This window comes from Drosophila nasuta, chromosome 3, assembly GCF_023558535.2.
Source record: "Drosophila nasuta strain 15112-1781.00 chromosome 3, ASM2355853v1, whole genome shotgun sequence".
Taxonomy (NCBI): domain Eukaryota; kingdom Metazoa; phylum Arthropoda; class Insecta; order Diptera; family Drosophilidae; genus Drosophila; species Drosophila nasuta.
This window is the reverse complement of record NC_083457.1, coordinates 54,975,050-54,993,995: the sequence shown is the minus strand read 5'-3', so window position 1 is coordinate 54,993,995 and position 18,946 is coordinate 54,975,050. Positions and strand designations below refer to the sequence as shown.

General features: G+C 39.3%; 1 protein-coding gene across 6 annotated transcripts in view; it reads right to left on the bottom strand.

Moving 5' to 3' along the window:
* LOC132794068 (cell adhesion molecule Dscam2) overlaps positions 1-18,946 on the bottom strand; it is a 47,364-nt gene that overhangs the window by 9,122 nt on the left and 19,296 nt on the right. For all 6 annotated transcript variants that reach the window (XM_060804298.1, XM_060804301.1, XM_060804300.1 and 3 more), the window contains exons 6-17: positions 16,697-16,773; positions 16,200-16,389; positions 12,370-12,535; positions 6,555-6,645; positions 6,344-6,431; positions 6,092-6,240; positions 5,903-6,026; positions 3,895-4,022; positions 2,971-3,107; positions 2,131-2,273; positions 817-978; positions 54-198 (exon numbers count right to left, since the gene is read on the bottom strand). In XM_060804298.1, the coding sequence (XP_060660281.1) occupies positions 54-198; positions 817-978; positions 2,131-2,273; positions 2,971-3,107; positions 3,895-4,022; positions 5,903-6,026; positions 6,092-6,240; positions 6,344-6,431; positions 6,555-6,645; positions 12,370-12,535; positions 16,200-16,389; positions 16,697-16,773 (1,600 nt within the window). The remainder of the gene's footprint in view (positions 1-53; positions 199-816; positions 979-2,130; positions 2,274-2,970; positions 3,108-3,894; positions 4,023-5,902; positions 6,027-6,091; positions 6,241-6,343; positions 6,432-6,554; positions 6,646-12,369; positions 12,536-16,199; positions 16,390-16,696; positions 16,774-18,946) is intronic.

Sequence of the window (18,946 nt, the reverse complement as noted above, 5' to 3'; positions counted from 1 at the left end):
CATGTTAATGGTTGCAGATTGTGTCGAGAGTATAATCGAAATCAGTTGCTCACCCTGTGCCTATGAGCGGTTTGCCATTGCGCTCCCAGCGAAAGCTGACCGGTAAATCGCCCTCGAGAATCTGGCAGGAGATGGCCGCCCGCATGCCCTCGCGCAACATATTCGTCATGGCCTGGATGGGCATGATTTTTGGCGGTACTGCAAATGGCAAGCACAACTGAATTGATAAGTGCCATTTTGACTATACTAAATTCACTATACTTGTATGTATGCATTTTATGCTCATGCAATGTGTCACCAAAAAGCCAAAAATGAAACTCATTACAATTGCCAAGTTGGCTTAAGCCACAATGATTATCATCAGGCCAACCGTGGGCGTGGCAGGCTGGTAGGCAGGCAGCCACATCAATGTGGCTTAGCAACAGCTGCCTCGCTGATAACAGCTGCACAGCAAATTATTATAAAGAGCGAGATGCAGATAGCAAAATCAGATCTAGCGCCAGAGGCAGAGGCAGATGCAGAGGCAGAGGCAGAGGAGTCGAAAGCAGAGCAAGAGACACAGACAGCGCGCACAAAAGTCAATGACTTCATTGTGGCACGCCTCCTCTCCCCAACCCTATCTCCTCCATCGTTTCCTTCTCGGCCTGGCAGGGAAATATTCGCTGCTGTTGCTGCATAGTTTTGTTGCCATTCTAATTGGAATAGTTTTCAGTGCTGTGTGCAGCAACTTTCTAATTTAAATATTGGAAATACAAAAAAAAGAGATTCGCATATTACGCATACGCGATGTGTATACAGAGCGTATACGTAACTTACCCAACACTTGTATTTCTACGTTGCGACGCGACGTCTGCTTCTGTTTATTCTGGGCCATGCACGTGTACGTGCCCGCATCCTCCAGCCGCTGCAGTTGCTCGATAATTAAGGTACCATTGTTGTAGGCCCGCTGTCGTCGATTTATGGGCAACGTTTGCCCATCTGAATCCATAAAATAGCCCAAGGCAACAGCGATTGAGAGAGGTGCAGCGCAATAGGGAGAGACAAATAACCGAAAAGTTGCCGCAATTAATTTGCCAGAAATCGCATAAAACAAACTTATGCAATTTATGACTCGCTCTTTTACTCGCTCTATACTTCATTGACCCTCCTATGTGTGTTGCCGCTTTATTTTCTTTGCCCCTATGATTTATCGTCGCGCGCAGAAATCGCGCAAAAAAAGAAATTTTTATTCATATTAAAAAAAAAAAAAAGTGAGCAATAAAGTAAATTGACAAAAAGACTGCAGAAGCAATTTAAATTCAAGAACAAAAAATTAATTTAATTAAATTTAAATACACTTCTTTAAATGGAGTTCGGGTAAATTTAAAAATATCATCACAATTAAGTTATGAGTCACTTATTGAATTTTTCAAGATATTATAAAATAGAAAGATGTCACAAAACTATTGTCCAGAGATTTACTATTATTTTCATACCAGAATTTTGATAATATACATTCTATATCATAGTTATATTAAAGACCACAATGACAAATTGATTGCCACCCATAACGGATATAAAAATAAATTAAAATTAAAAAGGGGTACGAATAAATGTGGTGCGTTCATTTCACAGTTTTAATAATAATATTCATTGATACGCGCAATAACAAACACGAGATTTTTAATAACATATACTGGCCAAGAGGCAAAGTAAACAAGAAAAATGAGGAAGAAAGCTAGAGTTGAGAGTGCTCGGCTGTGCCATACCCGCTATACATTTGGAATACACTTATAGAATTGTCGATAATTGCAATTACATTACAAATCCAAATATAGTTTTGTTTTAATATTCAATTGTACATTCTTTAAAAGAATAGATGATTCGGCATTACTATGTAGTAAGTTTAGCCGCATTTAAACAGTTAAATATGCACAAAAGATATACATTTTCTTTTAGCACAAAGCTATAATACCCTTCTAGCTTATAGGTAGCGGGTATACACATCAAAAGAGAAATCAGAAAAGAAAAATAAATGGTCATACGAGATATAAGTAAATATTGAAGTAATGCGAGCATAAATATACATGGACCGATGAATGAGTACTCCAGTCTACATATGGCACGTATGTATGTGTATGTGCTGCTTACCCCGCTCCCAGTGTATTTTATCGATGGGATAACCAGCCACAGGACATTTAACAATCAAATCAGAGCCAGAGATGCCCGTTATTTTTGGCATTTCCCGTATGTAAGGCAATCCATAGATGTTCACTTTAGCGCTATGCGAGGTCCTGCGGCAATATAAAAAACATATACAACTCATAACTAACGTTTAGTGGGGCATGCGACGTCGAGTTACAGCACAACGCTACAAAAAAATGCACGACTTTGTCTGCGTGTGTGTTTGTGTGTGTGATGAGTGTGGACCATTTGTATACAGTTGCCGCTGCTAAAAGTCTGACTCAGCAAATTGTTTGGATTTTATGTCGCTTTAGCTAGCAAACAATGCGGCTTCATTGTCCAAATACCCTGCAGCAGATTTGGAAAGGGTGTCTACACTACTAACTATGAAAACAAATTGGCTAAGGTAATATATATTAAAGCCTTTCACATAAAAGATTGTTAACATTGAAACTTTCTGATGGGAAAGCAAATGCTACTTCACATCCTTATAATATTTTAAACACTATCAATCTGAATAATGTATGCTTTACAATCCGAATTTCCCAGCTGCTTAAGGAAAACAAAGTTGCGCTTAAATATTTAATGTTACTTTACTTTCCCTTTCCCGCTACAGAGTATAAGTTAGTTCTGTCAGTTGTAAAGTTACATTTCGGTTTTAGTTTTTATCCTGTCAAGCTACAATTAAATTTATGATTTAGCATGGAAATGCTTTTTATGCCCCTATCAGTGTGCAGAATGTATGTGTGACAGTGTGTGTGCTTGTGCATGTATTTTATACTCGTATATGGAACTGTGGCCACTCACTTGCCAATTGCATTCTGGGCTGTGCAGGTGTATTCGCCACCATCCTCCTCCTTGACATTTGAAATATTTACATGGCTGATGACATCGTCGTGTATGGTAACATATTGACCCACTAAAAAGCGGGAGCTGTCTGGTATCTATAAGGATAAAAGCCGAGAAACAGAGGAATAGTGTGAGAGAGAGAACTAGTGAGTGATGGAGTGAGAGTGCATAAAATATAGTTAAGAAAATGTGTCAATTAGTCGAGAATTTTGCATTTGTGGAGCGAGAGAAAAGCATGAAAAATTCATGTAAATCGAATTGATTGAAATTGCATAAAATTTACACTAGGCTTAGGGTATAATACAGCGAGAAAGCAAGAAGGGCAAAAAAAGAACGACAACCGAAGGCCGAAGACGTTGCAGAAGTGAGAGTCAAAAGAAAATGGAAATTTATGCAAATAAACGAAACAAATCCTTGAAAATGGACAACGAGAGTATAGGGATAGAGTGGAAAAAGCAAAGCAAATGCCAGCGGCATGTTGAGCATGCCAGATAGAAGACGGAACAGGAAATTTTAAGGGGGGCGGTAGGGTGTTTGAGGTGGCAACGCGCTTTCGTAAACATTTATGCATGTGCTTTGGCACATCCTGCAGCTCTCGAACATCATCAGCAATGCTGCGACTCAATGCGATACGAAATGTTCTATATGCGAGTAAGTGTGAGGAGAGCACATTGCGGCGTTAACATCGACGTTGGCGGAAACGGAAACGCTGCCTGCATTTCCGCTTTTTGTCTGATGCTGCTGTTGCTGGTGGTGATGCTGCTTAAGTAAGTGCTCAGCACGTGTGTGAGGTTTACCTCTCTCTTGTTTCTTCATCTCTGCCTTTGCCTATCAAGATATGTGTTTGTGTTTGTGCATGTGTGTGAGCAAAGCCAAACTTACCGGAAATCCGTCCAAAGACCATGTAAATTGCGGCAGTGGATTTCCGGTGGCAACGCATTTCAATGATACCGTTGGACCTGGCTGCAGTGTTTGCTCCGAAAACCAATAAAGCAGTTCCGGCGACGCATCTAAAATGATAGATAAGAGTGCTTTAAGCTATGACTTTCACTTAAGCTGCGCATAATTTCGATTCCTTTCCCCTTTTCCTTTACTCCCTTGCACCAGGGGGTCACCACCTCAAATCATCACCTTCATTCCGGCATTTCATTAATGAGCTCATTCTGAGGAGTGCTTGTGGCCCATGTGTGTGTGTGCGAGCTATTACCTATTACAAGAGAGCACTGAGATCTAATAACGCCACTGCTATGAGATAGGCGACTTGATTATATATTGCTAAAATATAATCACTATCAAATTTGTTTTAGTAGTTGAAATTTGTACCTTTCTATTTTATATTTATTAAGCTCGTGTTTTCAACTGGCAGCTTTCATTGTTAACAGTTTGAGTGAACGGTGAATTGCGTTGGCCCTTTTTTTCAAACCTTTTAGCAAGGATAAAGAGATTCCTTACACTTTGCTGGTGATACACAAAGCCGCCTCTAAAGCCCGCTGAATGGGCTATAAACTCGGCTCAGCCGAAAATAAACTAAAGTGTGTTTTGCAGAGCTTGAGCTTACAGCTTAAGTTTGTCATGTTTTAAATTTGCCAATAAATAGGCCAACTACTTGCTGCATCAAATCAAAATTCTTACAAAATAGCTATACAGCCAAGCGCGCAATTTAATCATATTTTATGTATAAATTGCATATTTCGCATTTCTTTTACGAGATGTAAGTTTCTGCAGCATTTGCTCACAATCGAAATGAGATTTCGAATAGCGCCAACGAAGACGTATACAAGTATGCTATTGCAGCATATTTTTCTTGGCTTTCGCTTTGGCGCTTTGCTTGAGCGCTGTTGCCTTGAGCTTTCACTTCAGCTAAGCGGAAAATGCATTTGACAAGGGAGCAAATGTTATCCAGCTGATGAAAATTGTATCAATTTCCGCAACGACAAAACCAATGCAAGTAAAGCGAGCAAGTCGAATTTTTTTTTTTTTTTGGGTGTAGAAAATATCTTTGCCATCGACGTTGCCAGTTATAAGCTGCCATATTTATTCGCTGTTGCTGTTGCCATAACACGCGCACTGACACACACCAATACAGCGACAACGTTGACACAATTGCTGCCATATCCGGCCGCTTAATGGCGCTACGCTGCTGGGGCTGGCTCGACATTTTTGGTTGCACGTCAGAAGCTTTTAACACCAAAGGGAGAACGTCTATGAATGTGTGTGTGTTTCTGTGTCTGTGTTAAGCATGCCAATAATATATCGAAATCAATTTCCGTTTGTGCCTAAAAGCAAATCAAAAACGCTGCCAAAGCGCGACTACGTTCCTATCGTTTGTCTAGCTGCCGCCCTGTCTGTGTGATACTGTGTGTAGGTGTATGTGTGTGTGTGTTTGTGTTTGTAACCCCAAGGCTGTTAAATATTACAATGTGCTGGCTGTGCTTGTGTGTGTGCGTGCTTAGTGGCTGTGGCTAGATTTTTAGTGCTGGTAATAAAATTAAGTTGTCAGCTCTGCGTTTTATGGCCTGCTTCGCTTTTGTTGTCTTTGTTGTGTTTGTTGTGGCTGTTGTTGCTGTTGAAAAATGCCAGCAATTTGCTAAATTAGAAATTAATGAAATGCAATTATGACAAACATTTATTTGTGTGTGGTTTTGTGGTCATCACTCGAAGCAAATTTCATTCTTTGATTTGCTTCCGCAAATTGAACGGGCGAACGCACGACACACGACATTTGAAACGGGGGGAGAACTGCGCCATAAGTGTCCATTAATATGGCCATCAGCACATTAATTTATGACGACAACCCCCGTTCAATGGAGCAGAGCATTTGCCAATTTAGTGGCTATTTATGATGTGCCAATAATACTGCTAACAGACGTACGCCCCCCTTCGGACTTACCGCCTAATTGCAGCTCAGCTGTTGATTGGATTTGCTCCCATTCATTGGACACAAAGCACTGATACATGCCCGGATCATCTTTTTGCACTTTCTTAATGATTAAACGCGCTGGATCAGTCAGTATCTACAGTAGAAGAGAGAATATTTAAAGGGCATTCTTTAAGCGGAACTGAGAACTTTTCGCTGTACCTCGACTCGATTGTCGCGTAGTATGGGCTTGCCATCGTGCAGCCAGTTGACATCGTGCACCGGATGGCCAGAGACAATGCATTGGAATTGCGCATCCTTGTCCACATCAACGGTCTGCACCTGCGGCTGCAGATGTGCTGTCAACGGAGCTGTGGGTTGATTTATAAGTAAGCATCGATGAGGTGCACTCTAACCAAGCGTCTGCGTCTGCGTCTGCGTCTACTGTCTGCTGTCTGCTATCTGTGCACTTACCTGTCACCGTGAGCGACACTTGAATTGTCTCCTCGCCTGCTGTGTTGTTTACCCAGCACAGATATTTGCCACTGTCCTCGAGACGCGCCTGCAATGGCATAAATCAATGGCAATCACAATATTTGGCTTTCATTTCCATGGTGACAACTGACAACTGACAACTGACTGAAGAGTGCATCAGTCAAAGAATAGGGCAGAGGGGCGAACCTACCTTGGTGATTTTGAGCAGACCTGCAGATACAATGGTAATGCGTTCACTCAACTGCAACGGCAGCAGCTGCTCATTCTCCTCCTTGAACCAGCTGAAAAGTAAGAGTAGGAAAGAGAGAGAGTGTGTGTGTGAGAGCGAGAGAGGACTATGAACGGATATTATTGAAAAGTGTATTTTAATCGAATTATAATGACAATTGCATTATTGTTATCAATATAAATCACGACTCGATTCGATTGCCTCTTGTAAAACCCACTGTGGTGCTTCTTTGCAACTGATTGTCTGTGCTTTCAGTAGGCTGTCAACTGATTGCGGCATTCCATGAAAAACAACCGACCAGTAAGATGCGTTTCTTATTTAGCTTTGATTCTAAAATTATGAACACCATATTAAAATCGGATAATAATTTTGATCATATTGTAAAACTCTCTAAACAATTATTATTTTTAAGGTATTTTGTTGCATGACAAATGAAACTTTAAAGGATTTTCTTTTTATTCGTCGTTTGCATCGAAATTTCAAGGTGGCGCATATACTTAATGTTCGCGGTACCAAGAACGGGCGACAGATGGAGCCACTCAAGTGACTTACTATATTTCAGCTTGTTACTGATTTATGTTCGCCTGGTATTTCACCTGCTGAGTTGGCAATTTCTGACCAACGTTACAACATCAAGTGACCAACAACCACAACAATATTATTATTAGTGGTTGTTTTAACTACTTACATATATTGTAGTTGTTGTTGAAATTTCCGAAAAAATATTTTCAAATTTTAACGGATTGGACTTTTGTGCATCGGTTTCTTTTAAGAAAGCAGGCGACTGATGGCTGATTTATATTTGCCTGGTATTTCACATACTGATTTGTCAATTTTCGATCATCGTTACAACAATATAAGCTGAACTGTTGGACGACGATGGGAATGATATTTGTCAAGATAATGGTCCTCACAAATTCGCTTCGTTTGGCACTGGACCCGAAAGGATCAGGCAGGATATACCAAAGTTATACGCAATTTTCCTTATACAAAAAGATCCGTTTATCTTGGGTTTATCTTGTTATTCGTTTTTTTTGATTTGCGGGGGCGGAAGTGGGCGTGGCAAAAATTTGAAACAAACTTGATCTGCGTGCAAGCATAACAAATGCTGTCGAAAAAAAATTATAGCTGTATCTCTTATAGTCTCTGAGATCTAGGTGTTCATACGGACAGACGGACGGACGGACAGACGGACATGGCTATATCGTCTCGGCTGTTGACGCTGATCAAGAATATATATACTTTATAGGATCGGAGATGCCTCCTTCTACCTGTTACATACATTTCCTGCCGGCACAAAGTTATAATACCCTTCTACCCTATGGGTAGCGGGTATAAAAAAAACAAAACATTTTTGAATTAAAACGGATTTGTTTTTTGTCGGTTATTTTCAAAATTCAAATTTAAAATTGGCGCCTAGCAAAAAAATAAATTTTTTGTAGCATACTTTGAGGGTGTACGAGGGGCTCTTTTTCAAAGACAAGCTATATCTCGGCCATATCCTGTCACATTTTCAAAGGACTTGTATTGCAAGGATCGCAAGGACCAACTCTATCGATTGGCATCAAAAAAATTTGGGGTCATCTAAGGATCCAACACTTGTAATTTTTCAGTCCGAGAGCCAAAGAAAACCTGCGAAAATCATAAAGTCCAGGATAACTGGAGAACCAGAAGGACGATTAGAATGTCCTTTGGCATGATGGTAGATCTTATCGAAGGACTCTGTTTGACATATGAACCACAAGGATCAGACAGGATATGACCGAGATATGCTTAATTTTCTGTATACAAAAATGTCATTTTATCTCGGGTCCTGTAAGGATATTCGTCCTTTTGAGTGCACCAATCAGTTTGCCTTCCAAAGGATAATACTTGTGCCAAAGGACATCACGATCGTCCTTCAAATGTCCGAGATACAGTGGATTCCTGGCATTTTTAACCAATTTTCCATACTTGACCTTTGAAAAATTTCAGGTGAAAATTACATGTTTTGTAGCATACTTTGAGGGTGCACGAGGGGGTTGATTTTCGAAAACAAGCAATATCTTCGCCATATCCTGCCGCATTTGCAAAGGAGTTGTAGTTTAAGGATCGCAAGGACGAGCTCTATCGATTGGTATCAAAAAAATTGTGGTTATCTAGGGATCCAACACTTGTAATTTTTCAGTCCGCGGGCCAAAGAAAACATGCGAAAATCGTAAAGTGCAGGATAACTGGAGAACCACAAGGACGATTACAATGTCCTTTGGCATGAAGGACTCCGTTTGACATTGGACCCGCAAGGATCAGACAGGATATGACTGAGATATACGAAATTTTCTATATACAAAAAGATCGTTTTATCTCAGGTCCTGCAAGGATATTCGTCCTTTTGAGTGCACCAATCAGTTTTTATTCCAAAGGATAATACTTGTGCCAAAGCACATCACGATCGTCCTTCAAATGTCCGAAATACACTGGATTCTTGGAATTTTTGGTCATTTTTCTATACTTGACCCTTTGAAGAATTTCAGTTGAGTTTTATTGGCATATCCTGAAATTCCGTGAGTGTCAACCGATAGAACTAGTTATACTGTTAACAACAAGGTAAGTCCTGGCAGGTTCCTGAGTGTTTTCACCGAAATATGGCAAAAAAAAAATTAAATTTTCTTGAATTATAATGGATTTGTTTTTTGTCGGTTATTTTCAAAATAAAATTTTTAATTGGCGCCTCACAAAAAAAAAACCTTTTTTTTGGCATACTTTGAGGGTGCACGAGGAAGTTGTTTTTCGAAAACAAGCTATATATCGGTCATATCCTGCGCAAGTAGACACATGAACACATACATACAAGCGATCTGCGACTGATCTGAGTGTGTGAGTGCGCTGCGTTCAAGCGTGTTCGAGTATCTTCAAGTGGTTCATCTGCAGACTTCTCAGTTTTTTTTTGGCGCTCGTGGTGGCCAGCAATAACAAGCACATTATCAATAATAATTATCAAAAGATGCGCATTGAAAATATCTATCTAGCTTAAATTTGCAATTGTAATTAATTAAGTTGCTATTGTTTTTGTAATGGCCGTCAAAAATATACAAAACTTTCTCCTGTCTTGTGCATTATTCATATTCATATTAAATATATTTCAAGCATGCGCAGATTAAACAATGAATACTATAACTTAATTTAGTTTGCAAACATTTATGAGTAATCATAGCTAAGACCTAGATTAATTCAAATATGAAACCACAACTTTAAGCTCTGTTGTCTTTGATGTCTTAAGTCATCAATTATGTGCGAGTTTCTTAGTTGTTTTTAACATTTAAGCTCGCTTTCGATTCTACTTATGCGATACATTGTTTATTTCCATTTCGATAATTTTCCAACTGACCAAACTGTAATTTAGTTGCATGGAGGAAATTGGCAATCATCTTTTTATAATTTTCGCTTATAGTATACGCACACATACATATGTATATATTTTTTTTAATATTAATTGGGAAAATCAACAGAGCTACGAATTTTCCAAGCGCATGCCATAATCTGTTTGATGTGCCTCCCTATGAGCGCCCACTTCGCCTCCCCTGTCAGGCCTTTCCGACTCATTTTGGCCACCCACCTGACATTGCTGCCACGAAGCAATGCATATTCTGTTGCATTTTTAATCAAGTTATTGATTTTAATTTGGCTTTAATTGCACTTGAGTGCGTCTCTCGTCTTGTGACGACGATGGCATGTTGCTTGTTGCATGCTGTGTGCTGTAAGCTGCGTGCTGCGTGATACATTCCTCGTACTGTAGCATTTGCAGCGTCTGGCATTTTCTTAATTAAAATCATGGAAAATAATGCGAGCTCGTCAAGGATATGCAGGACACTCAGCCATCTGTTGAAATGTAATCGAAATATGCTCAGGCGATTAATGATGTGGGCGTGGCCGAAGACGTAGCACAATGGCAATGCGCATACAAAAGGAGCAGTTACGTTGTCCCCAAAAAGTATGCTACAAAAACTATTTCAAAAATATGTTCTCTCAAATATGGGTAGATAGGTATGTGTGTGTGCATTTCTATGCCGAAACAAGAAGCACGACGAACCGCGACGCCGTCATGCAACATGCCAACTATTTAAACATTTATGAGCAACAACAGCTACGGGACTTCAGGATGCGGACGTTGCTCAAAACAATGCAGCAGAGCACATACATCCTGGGCAGGGAATGTAAAAGATAGAGAGAGAAGGGAAAAGTCGCTGTTGTTGTCGCCTCGCTGGCGCTCGATTGTGTTGGCATCATCTTGGTTCTGCTCGTTGCACAGCGGGTGGCAGCACAGCATAGAACAGCGCATATATCCCAGCATATCCTGGCGCATATTTTTTATGCATACACCACCAAGGACAGCGGCTACAATGACCCATTACGTTCGTCCGTTGCATCCTTTGGCTCTATAAAAAGCAATGCATGTCTTAGCACATGATGATGAGCCAAGTTGCAACGTGTGGCAAGTGGCAAGTGGCAAGTGTGCTTCGTATTATGTGCTGTGGCCAGTGATTACCTATCTACCTTCTTCCATTCATCGTCATGGACATTCAAAAAGCAATTTGCCATTTTGGGTCATAAACGTAGCACGTTGTACATTTGATTGATTTGCGCTGAGCACAGCACAGAAAGCAGGTTGACTCGAGGGAAATCTTCCTTAGGTGCGTCTAGAGAGAGACTTCTGGAGTGTCCTTGTCAAGGAACAAGATAAATGTCGTCGCTTTCCACGATTGACACATATTAAATGGCAACAACACACTCGCATCACACATTTGACACAGAAATACATTGAAACTTAAGCAAATATCTGAAATATGAAGTCAAAAGACGAAGAGGAACGACATGACCTGCAGGTACGGAAGGATATTACTAATATTATATAAACCTCGAAATGACAAGTTGCAACTTTTCCTTGATCTGGTCAATAAGAAATTGCCTTTCAGCCAAGTTTGGGTTAACTTTTGAGTTGTTTGATGAGTAGCAAAATTATATTTTATATCGTATTGGAGTATATCCTAAAATTTCAATTGAAGTGAATTTGTATTTACTAAATTCTTAATTTCACAAACTGATTTTAGTTTAATTGTATGCCTTTTGAAGTTCTTTTCCTCTGAAAACTTATACTACAGATTTTGTAGAATATTACAATCTTGCTTTCGATGGTGTACTAAACAAATACAATTAATATAGCTAAACAACATAGAAAATATCTTAGACATAACGATCCCTCTGTTCATTTGTGCCAAGAAAGTGCCACAAAGTGCGGCATGTTATTTGAGTTGCAAGTAGACAGTAGCTGAAATACTAACGACTGACATATATTAGTAGTTGTTACTATGCATGAGAGAGCCTATCGTTGGCTGTTAAACTATCCATAAGACTGACAGGGTCGACATGGCCACGCAGGACTCGACGCAGCTGGCAGGACAGTTTACCTCGCAATGTTCTCGTTCGCTCACATTCACATTTGACAATTTGCCTGACATTTTTATTTTGTTTGTTTCTGTTTTTCTTTTCTTTTTTTGTTTTTGGCATTTTTTTCATTTTTTCGTTGGCTTTTTAGCGGTGTTTTTTTTTTCTTTTTGTCAAAAGTGCTAAATATTTCACAGTGTCATAAAATGCGCGCGGCAAACTGTGCGCCTACTTCCCTTGTTCCCTTGTTTGCCCAGCAAGTGCTGCGACCTTTACAAAAAACCTGCGGCTGCTGTTGATGATGCTCCTGTTTGTGTTGGGCTGCTGTTGTTGTTGTTGTTAGTGTGCTACTCACCGATATGTTGGTACCGGATGTCCTTGAGCAATGCACGGCAACGTTGTTTGGCCATTAAGGACGACATGCCGCATCGAATGCTTCTCAACGTTAATACGCGGCTGAACCATGCCCTTGGGCTCGGTTACAATAATGCGGCCGGGATACGTTGAAATTTGTATTTCACCTGCGAAAAAAAATAAATGAATAACAAAAAAAACGAATGAAGGAGATGAGCAAATAGCCGTATAAGAAGAGGCAAAGATAAACATGTGTATGTGTGTGTGTGTGTGTGGGGCAACAGCTACTACAACAATTTACAGCTACAAATATGCGGCATATGAGGAATGTGTGGCAAGTAGTAACTGACAGTTACCAAGATTACAGTATCTCAACGCTATGCGACTTTTTGGTTAGACTTAAGTGCGGGATCCCTTGGCTAAATTTATTGCAAATATATGTAGATGTGTTGTGCACACCTATTCGCTTGTGGTATGTGTGCATACATTTGCGTTTTTAATTAATTAAAAGTAAATGAAAGCTATCAAGTTGATTGCATGCGCTACTTGCCCCATTCGAGGTCATCACAACAGAGCCCAGCTGATGTTTTCACTAGGCAACGGGTATTTTATTTTGCCCTGGGCATTTTAATCTATATAATATGTATATGAGTATGAAATCGAAAGCATCGTCGGGAATTAAAATTTAAAATTTCGGAATTCTTTTCCGACACAAATTAATTTTAAATGCCTTTTTATAATTTTTCAACCAAGGACATGTCCTTAACCTTATAATACAATAGCGTCAAAATCTACATCAATCGCAATGTTATCGTGTTATAGGTCCTAAGTAGTCGAATTTTAAGTGGCACAATTGCAGAGCTTATTTAAATTAATTCCAAGTTCATTTTAATTTAGTTAATATACCTCTTTGAATCATAACTTAATCATAAGACTTTATTTAAACAGTTTTAATCAACAGAAAATGTGATATTTGCTATTATAAAATGCATAAGCCTTTTTATATTCAGTTAATTATGAAAACAAAGTTGCGACTGAAAATTTACAGTGTATTCATCTTATATTAATGTGCACGCAAAGTCAGTTAGTTAGCTTTCTTAATTAATTTTTTTGATTTATACTAAGTACATGTTACGTAAAAGTATAAGAAAAAACACCTACTCCTATATACATATTTACATAGTATATATAGTATATGTGGTATGTGATAGAAGTATTATATTTTTCTGCTAGCAGTCTAATTTACAGTCTGCAAATGAAATTTAATTAATGGCATACTAAACATATAGTTTGCAGGACAATATATTTCGTTTATTAGTGCATTTACTATTCGGTTAATCAGCGTGCATTTATTTTATTTATTATGATTAATATTAGCTCTCGTGTTGTCTGCATGTGTTGTGCGTTTGTGGTTATATATTTGGCTTTAATGGCAACGGCTTTAAATCATGTCGTCGCATTCATTTCTATTATTTCTGTTAACATAACATGACATCTAATCCAGGAGTGTGTTAAGTGGGCCACTCGGCCAACAAAATCTGTTTCAAATGGTCTACGCCCACTGTCGACATCTCTATCTCTGTCTACCTCACGCCAGCGTCCTCCTCTTACTCTTTCTCCACCTCTGTTTCTCGCCCTTTATATTTGTCTGGCGGTGCCCTGCTCTAGCAATTTAATTTATAATTTTGCCAGAACATCATCATCATTATCATCATCATCAGCAGCAGCAGTAGAAGCAGTAGAAGAAGCACTCTTCATCTCTTTCTCTCTATTTGCCATTTTACCGATCTCTCTTCCTCGCATTCTGTGGCTGGAACCGCCTCTGTCCTTGCCCTAACATTGCTCTATTGTGCATTAGCAGTCGTATTATTGTTAGCCGCCATTGTTGTTCCCGTTATTGTGCAAAATAAATGGATTTTTGGTTTAAATTGTAATTATGCGCTGCCTGCCAGCCAGACACGTCCCTTGCTTCGCCCCTCTCTCTCTCTCTCTCTTTCTCTCTCAAACACACTAACAACATTGTTGCCTACTTTTGTGTGCTGCAGGTAAAGGCATGGCTTAAATTAAGCGTATGTGTCTCTTTCTCTCTATGTGTCTATGTGTTAGTGTAAATGCGGTTATGTGTATCTGTGTGTGCGTGTGCGCGTGTCAGTGTGTGTGCGCTTACTAAATGAATTAGTTATTACCAACTCTCTACCTGGCGACCAAAGCAGCTTCATGTTACACTTTTAATGAGTGCACTCTAAGCCATTTTTAATGCTAGTTTGCGTTGCATCTCTGTGTTTGTGTTTTGACCACTTGAATTGGCATTGTTTGGCTAGTTATGTGCGAAAGTGCAGCTGTAATTAATATGGTGGCGGCGCACAGATACTAGTAATAGCCTATTTGGTTTATGCTCTTGCGGCTTTTGGTCAGAATTTGATGGCGCTGCCTTTGACCGGGTCAGAAAGCAATTTGATTAATCAAAATCTATTACAATTTCTAGACCCCACAAATTGTAAAGCAATTCAATTTAAGTTCGAAGCACAAATGGTATGGAAGCAAATTAAACTTTCAAGAAGCGAATACTGCTCAAAGAGACCAAGAATATGTGTGTGCAAAAGAGCGGGAAAGATAGAGCGAGAGAGAGAGAGAGAGAAAAAGGGAGAGAAGGAAAGAGATGGGGCTGCATAAAGTTTTATCGTATTGATTGATGATGTGAAATTTGCGCACAAAAGCTAATAGAAATTCAACTTAAGCGCATTTTCACACACAATAAACTTCAAATAAGCAGCACAAAATATCTACAAAAGATCTCACGTATTGACTTGACTTTATCCCCCTCCTCAATGTTTGTATGTATGTGGCCATCTTGTGTGGCAAGCTGGAATTTCCCATGGCGCAATGCCCTTTTGGTTTTGCTTTTCCTTTTGGCTTTGGCTTTGGTTTTGATGCTGCTATTGCCTTTTGCCTTTTGCTCGGCGATTGAATGTCACGCATCATAAATTATGCACAACGCACAACATTGACTTGGGGCAAAAACCTAGCATAAACTACATGATTTTACTTATGACTCTAACAGACAAAACAACTACAACAAAAACTACAACGTTAAGCATATAATTTGATGTTCATTTGCGTTTGTTGCTGCTTGCAGCCAATTAAACCTGACAAAATCAACTATTATGCTAATATTCCTTGGCATTGCCAACAGCAAATTGTGAATAATGGGACCACAAAGAAGCAATGCCAGGATGCTTAAGGATCATAATCATTATTGTTTCAAAATTATAAATTCATTTCATAAAACATAAACAACTTATTGGAATATGATAATAATAATAATTTGCTTAATTTAATGAAAATGTTAATTTCCTAAGGATTTATTTTAAGGAATAATATTAGAAGAATGTATATCATTTCTGTTCTAAAAACTGGCTTAGAGCAATTAAATAAATTAGTAAGACTTTCATTAAATGCCAATGCTTTGACCTTAATCCCCGATTATTTATGCTGAGCTATCAGTTATGCAACAGTTTTGCTGAATGCGCAGAAAATTTAAACAGAAAAGTGGAAAGTTTTTAATGAAATTAAACCCTATTTTCCATTCAGTTGTGTTATTAGTGCACTTATAACCCAAGGACAACTTTCACATTGCAATCCCCCGAGCTGTGAATTAATTATTCAACTTAATTATATGCCAACAGTTGCTGCCACAACAGACGCAGCCTCGCTCCATCTCGTAATCAGAAAGAGAGAGAAGGAGAAGTGGTGGGAAGGTGGGTAGGTGGGATGTATGCATTGAGGCATTGCTGACTGGACGATTAAGCTGAAAATGTGATTATCACGTACCTGTCAGTCTATTTACAGTGCGGCATGTGTAGCTTTTGTACGCATCATTGGGCCCCGCATTATTTATGTACAATTCGCCATTCGATAGGACCGTGTACTTGCCGCCGATGTCCGTGTTTGGATACAGATGCATGCCAGTGTCCTGCACCCAGGCGGTGACCATTACAAATTCCGACATGTAGCTCGGCACCTGCCAATCGACAGAGACAGAGACAGATATAGATATAGAGCGAGAGTGAGAGCGAGAGCAACCAAGATAAGCAAATTTGATCAGCATTTTGCTGGCAGCAACAGCAAGAGTAACAGCAACGTCAGCAGTCGAGTTGAGTTCAAATTGAATTTAAGTTTTAAGTGAATTTTGTGGCAAGTGCAAGTGCAAGTCTATGTCCATGTGGATCAGCAGCCCATTGCCTTTTTGGCTTTCGCTTTCGCTTTCTCTCGTTGCCTTGAGGCGCGATTCCTTTTTGAGGGGAGAGGGTTCTAAGCTGTAAGCTTACCTGACATTTCAGCACCGCCGTGTTGCCGGTCATCACGTATTCGTCGTGCACCTGCACCGTGTACTTTTGGTTGACAACTGAAATGAATGTTTATGCAAATTTGTAATATACATTGCGCATACGCAGCGTGCACAGCACACAGCTGTCAGAACAATAACAACATCAAGAGACGAAATCATAAACAAATAACAAAGTTCAAGGCCATAAAAGTGTGGCAAAAAATTATACTGGCTTGTGTTTGTGTTTTTATTAGCCTCCCAAACATGAGGAAGTCCTTTTTGTTTAATTTTTACTTTTAACTGAGTTTTTATTGCGCAAGATAATCATAAAAAGAGGCTTAAAACCCTTTTTGGCCTACCCTAAAGCCGTGCCCTCTAGCCTGACAGCCAAAATATGTTGCACATTAAACAGGCCGACACCGACGCCATTCATTTTCTCCTACCCGTCGCTTGATCCCTATTTCCCTTGTCAAGCGTTGCCCACACAAAACATGTCCGGCAAATTGTGACACTTAACAAAAGTGTGACCGTTTGTCAGCCAGACGACAGCAGCGCCGATGTCGACGTCGACGTAGACGCTAACGACAACAACAACGACAAACCCGTTAAAAATTGAATGTGGCAATTTGAGTTAGAGATTTTTTTATTCCCGTGTCAACTCAGCACCGAGCACAAAATTAAGAAAGACAAGGATTATAAAACAGAAAACCATCTCTTTGCACAGTGGTAAGCACAGAAAATGTTAATATGAAATGAAATACTTATTGAGAACTGATAATAAATAGTCTGTTTTCAAATTCTTTATTCTTCAACTCATATTCATATTTGAAAGTTTATTTTAATTTAAACAAAAGCACGGCCCTAAATAATTTCATTGGCTAACAATAATTTCTATTTTAATATTATGTATTAAATATTGAAAAATACAATTTTATATTAATTTTTAAATTTTTTGGAATAGTTTGTGATTTTATTGACACTGTGCAACTTAGTTAAAGCTCTCCACCAGTTCAAACAACCCTCAACTTGATTCCTTTTTTTGCCGCTCCATGTCTCGTTTCTCTTTCTCTTTCTCGTTCAACTCTTCTCTTTCTACTCCTGGTTGCTGTGCCGTTGGCATTTGTAAATTAATTAAGATGGACAAAGGCAATTTTCCACACGCGTCACTTGAAAAGTGTTTGGGAAATACGTTTTGCTTTTCCTGTGCTATTCGCTGGGTTAATCTTCTTATGCAAAGAGTTACTATTGCCATATCAAGCTATATACTATATAGTACTGTACTCTTTGAATGCGGCTCACGAATCGGGTTTGAATTTGGCAGAAACTTTAATATGCCAAAATTGGATAAAGTTTAATTTGAAAAGTTGTTGTTATTGTTTGGGGGGCTTATTTTATTTTCATCTTTTGCTGAAATACCGAGCAACAATAACAAATGAAAAACTGAAAAACTTTGTGACAACATTTTATTATAATTCCTCTGGTCGAGTGGCGGGTGGGAAATGGGAAATAGGATGCGGGAAGTGGCGAAAGCGGAAGGCGGGAAGCGGCTGCTGTTTTCAGTTGAGTTTAGTGCAATTTTGTTTTTGTATCTTCATTATTTGTATTTGCTGCCAGGACATAGCATCAACTCCAACTCCAACTCCTACTCCCTTCTATTTTGGTGCATAGTTTTGTAAAAATGTTCTTCTCTTTTTTTCAGCACTTTCATGTTGCATTCAGAGAGAGAGATGGAATGGGGAGGAATGGCGAGTGGCAGTCAACATCGTGTTGCATAGAAGAACAGGACAGGACAGCACAGGACAGTGCAGGACAGGACCAGGACAGCTGCCCAGGAAAGTAAGTATGAAAGCTAAGTTTATAGTCGACTCACAAAGTAACTGAGCTGTTAGCGAGAGGGAAGCGAAGGGAAGGAAAGCGAAGCGGATTGGATTTTATGCGGAAATTCATTTCCGTTTTGTTGAGAATGGCTCGAGTATGTGTGCGTGTGTGTGTTTGTGTTGTGGCAAACTTTTTGTTGCACAAATTTATGTTTATGATGTGCGCCGGCGGAAAGATGCTTTTGGTTGCAGCAGTCTTTGCCTGATTTCCAGTTATTGTGCCACAGAGCTGCAGAGAGACTATTAAATTATGACTAAAGCAGCGTGCATTGCAATTTGCATACCAGAAGGGAGACTGGGAGAAATGGAGAGACGAAAGAGGGGATACAGCACAACTGACAATGTGCACCCAACTAATTATGAACAAATTACAC